At 53.8% G+C, this 3378-nt stretch overlaps 1 protein-coding gene across 1 annotated transcript in view; it reads left to right on the top strand.

Annotated features, from left to right (window-relative positions):
- Window positions 1–472: 472 nt before the first annotated feature.
- LOC310874776 (growth/differentiation factor 10-like) overlaps window positions 473–3378 on the top strand; it is a gene marked incomplete at its 5' end in the record, with an annotated part of 7613 nt that continues 4707 nt past the window's right edge. The window contains 3 exons of the mRNA XM_083787640.1: window positions 473–574; window positions 607–880; window positions 3013–3378. The exon at window positions 3013–3378 is cut by the window's right edge and continues 50 nt beyond it. Of these exons, the coding sequence (XP_083643766.1) occupies window positions 473–574; window positions 607–880; window positions 3013–3378 (742 nt within the window). The remainder of the gene's footprint in view (window positions 575–606; window positions 881–3012) is intronic.

Below are 3378 nucleotides of genomic sequence, written 5' to 3'. Positions count from 1 at the left end.
CTACAACCCCCGGTCCCACACACTGCTTATTGGACTGTTTTCTTCTACAACCCCGGTCCCACACACTGCTTTTGGGACTGTTTTCTTCTACAACCCCCGGTCCCACACACTGCTTTTGGGACTGTTTTCTTCTACAACCCCCGTCCCACACACTGCTTTTTGGGACTGTTTTCTCTACAACACCCGGTCCCCAAAACTGCTTATTGAGTCGGGACTGTTTCCTCTACAACCCCCGGTCACCACACTGCTTATTGGACTGTTTTCTTCTACAACACCCCGTTCCCCCACACTGCTTATTGGGACTGTTTTCTTCTACAACACCGATCCCCCACACTGCTATTGGACTGTTTTCTTCTACAACACCGGTCCCCCCACACTGCGCACAACTCACTTTTCGATGGACTAATTTCCTTATTGATCATCGCGAGGACAATTAATCATGGCGAGCAAACTTTTGCATCTTTTGCACGTGATGGCGATTCTGGAGTCGTGCCGTGGTGGGTGGTGGTGGTCAGATGGTGAAACAGAAGAGGATCAGGACCACCATCATCATGTCGCGTCCGAGACGGTGCAGGTAACGTTGTTGCGCGCCCGGGGGGGCAGCAGCGATCTGCCCCCGCCTGCCAGAGGTGCCGCCGCCGGCGGCGGGGTCTCCGGCGATGTGCCACCGCCGCCGGGCCACAGCAGGGAGGGCCGGCCGGGGTCTCCTCCTCCTCCTCCTCCCCGGAGCGGCGCCTCCTCAGCGCGCGCCAGAGCGCGCACCACCACCGGGACATGCTCTCCATCAACATGTTCAAAGTGTACGAGAGGTACAGCAAGGAGCCGCACGTCGGCCAGAAGGACGGCAACACGGTGCGGAGTTTCAGAGCTGCCCCCCATGGTGAGTGCTTTAACACGGTGCGGAGTTTCAGAGCTGCCCCCCATGGTGAGTGGCTTTCAAGTCCGTTCTTCTATTCGACCCCAGCTGGTTGTCAACAATATATATGTTTTAATGTCAAGGACCCTCCGGGTTTTACGCATTATTCCACACAGACCTCCCATAATAACTCTGACGGTGTACTGTACTGTACAGTGTACACTACACTACAGCTCGACCGGAGCTATAGGTGTACTGTACACATGGAATCACATTGACCTGTAGCCTACGGGTCCATTTGGTTGTAAACTGTCTGAGATCGAGTGACATGACTCTCCGATCAAGCGTTTGAAAATTGAGAGAGGCAACAGTCTGGCAACGCGAGACAATGCTATGATGAATTGAACAAGGTGGACCCTCTTGTAAACATGAAAGTGTTTTGGGTGGCTCGTGCAGTTAACAGTTTTTGTATTGAGTTGTGCTTGAAATGTAATGTAGGCCTAACTGTAATTCTGCAAACTGTTAATACATACTTCAATCAATCAATCAATTATCAATCAATCAATCAATCAATCAATCAACGTTAGCGCATATCTCTAAGTGTCCATTTGGGCCATTCGAGGTCTGTAAACTATCTATAATTTCGCATGGGGACCCCCTGGAACCCCCCCGAGGACCCTTTGGGGTCCTTGAGGGGTCCGTGGTCCGTGGTCCCTTTGAGAACCACGGTATTGTATACCTCACCTCAACGCAAAACATTAAAATAGTCTATTTTCATTAAGTGATTGCGAACGCAGTGAGCCACTTACTATGACAGCAGGGGCTGAGTGTCTGTGTGTGTGTGTGTCACGCTGTTGTGTCACGCTGTTACACCACCGGCCCGCCACCAGAGGGCGCAGCTGTGGCACGCACGCACGCACACACACACACACACACACACACACACACACACACACACACACACACACAGGGCGCAGCTGTAGCACACACACACACAACCACACACACACGAGCTGCGTTCGCTTCACGCGTTTGCGCGTCTTACTTGTATAGACTATAGAGAATTAGAGATGTCCATCTATCTTAATTTAATGCAAAAATTAAACACTTTTTTGGCATCCTGCTTTTAGACTCAAGACTTTCTGGACACAGAAAACCTCAGGGTTCCATTATGAATCAAGCTGTTATCTTAAGCATTTCATCACTGGGGAATAGAATATGAACACACACGCATTCACGCACGCACGCACTCACACACACACACACACACACACACACACACACACACACACACACACACACACACACACACACACACACACACACACACACACACACACACACACACACACACAGGCAGGTGTTTAGTCCATCATAAAGCAGTCCTCTATAACAGCTCGCTCTGTCTCTCTCTCTCTCTCTCTCTCTCTCTCACCCATACTACACCGGTGTGTATATGAGATAAAATATCTCCCCCCCCCCCTCCCCCCCCCTCCTCCTCTCCGCCCCAGTCAGTGTGTGATTTAGTGGACCCCGGAGGGGAGCAGTTTCCGAGTAGCACTAATTCCCCAGTAGCAGCAGCAGTCTAGGTGTTAGACAAGAGGCTATTATCACACCCAGACACACGGGAACGCCTCGGAGGAGCCCTCTCCTTTAAGCACTTCCATATGGCAGCATGCAGCAGCCCAGCCGGTCGGTCCCACACACACACACACACACACACACACACACACACACACACACACACACACACACACACACACACACACACACACACACACACACACACACGCACAAACACAAACACAGTGCTACAGTGGTGGACGCCGGCTCGGCTCCGGCTCACTGTTTGTCTTTCAGACATTACAGCGGGCTGTGTGTGTGTGTGTGTGTGTTGGTTTGTGTGTGTGTGTGTGTGTGTGTGTGTGTGTGTGTGTGTGTGTGGTGCCGGTGTGTAAGTCTGCGAGGCGAGAGGTTTGAACTCCCGAGAAGTGGTTTGGAGTCAAGAGAGGATGGGTGGGGTGGGGTGGGGTGGGGTGTGGTGGGGTGGGGTGGGGTGGGGGTTAGAAAAACCTAAAAAGGTCTTGTGTCATATTACAGATCCTTTCTCTTTGTACGGAGTGTATCATTCACTGTGTTTCCTCCTCCGTCACCAGGAACCTCCGAGGGCAGAGGAGAACGCTTCCGCTTCAACCTGTCCTCCATCCAGGAGTCGGAGCACATCCTGTCCGCCTCCTTTCACTTCCTGTACAAGAGGCCCCGCCCCCACCCCCCACGGCCGTGGCCCTGCCGGCGCGCTCACAGCCCGTCCTGCGGCGGCGGCGAGCACGACGACCATCCCGCTTCGCGACCGACAACGCTACTGCTCCGAGGAGGAGGAGGAGGAGGAGGAGGAGGGGCGTCCCCGAGCGGCGCCTTCGCCGAGCCGCTGGGCCTCAACGTGACGCTGTCGCCGCCGAAGAGAGGCTCGTGGCAGGTCATCGACGTCACCGCCCTGGTGCGGCGGGCGCGGGACGCGGAGG

Source organism: Protomyctophum parallelum (genome assembly GCF_964188405.1).
Source record: "Protomyctophum parallelum genome assembly, chromosome: 17".
NCBI lineage: Eukaryota > Metazoa > Chordata > Actinopteri > Myctophiformes > Myctophidae > Protomyctophum > Protomyctophum parallelum.
The sequence above is the reverse complement of the archived record's forward strand: the minus strand, read 5'-3'. Positions and strand labels throughout refer to the sequence as shown.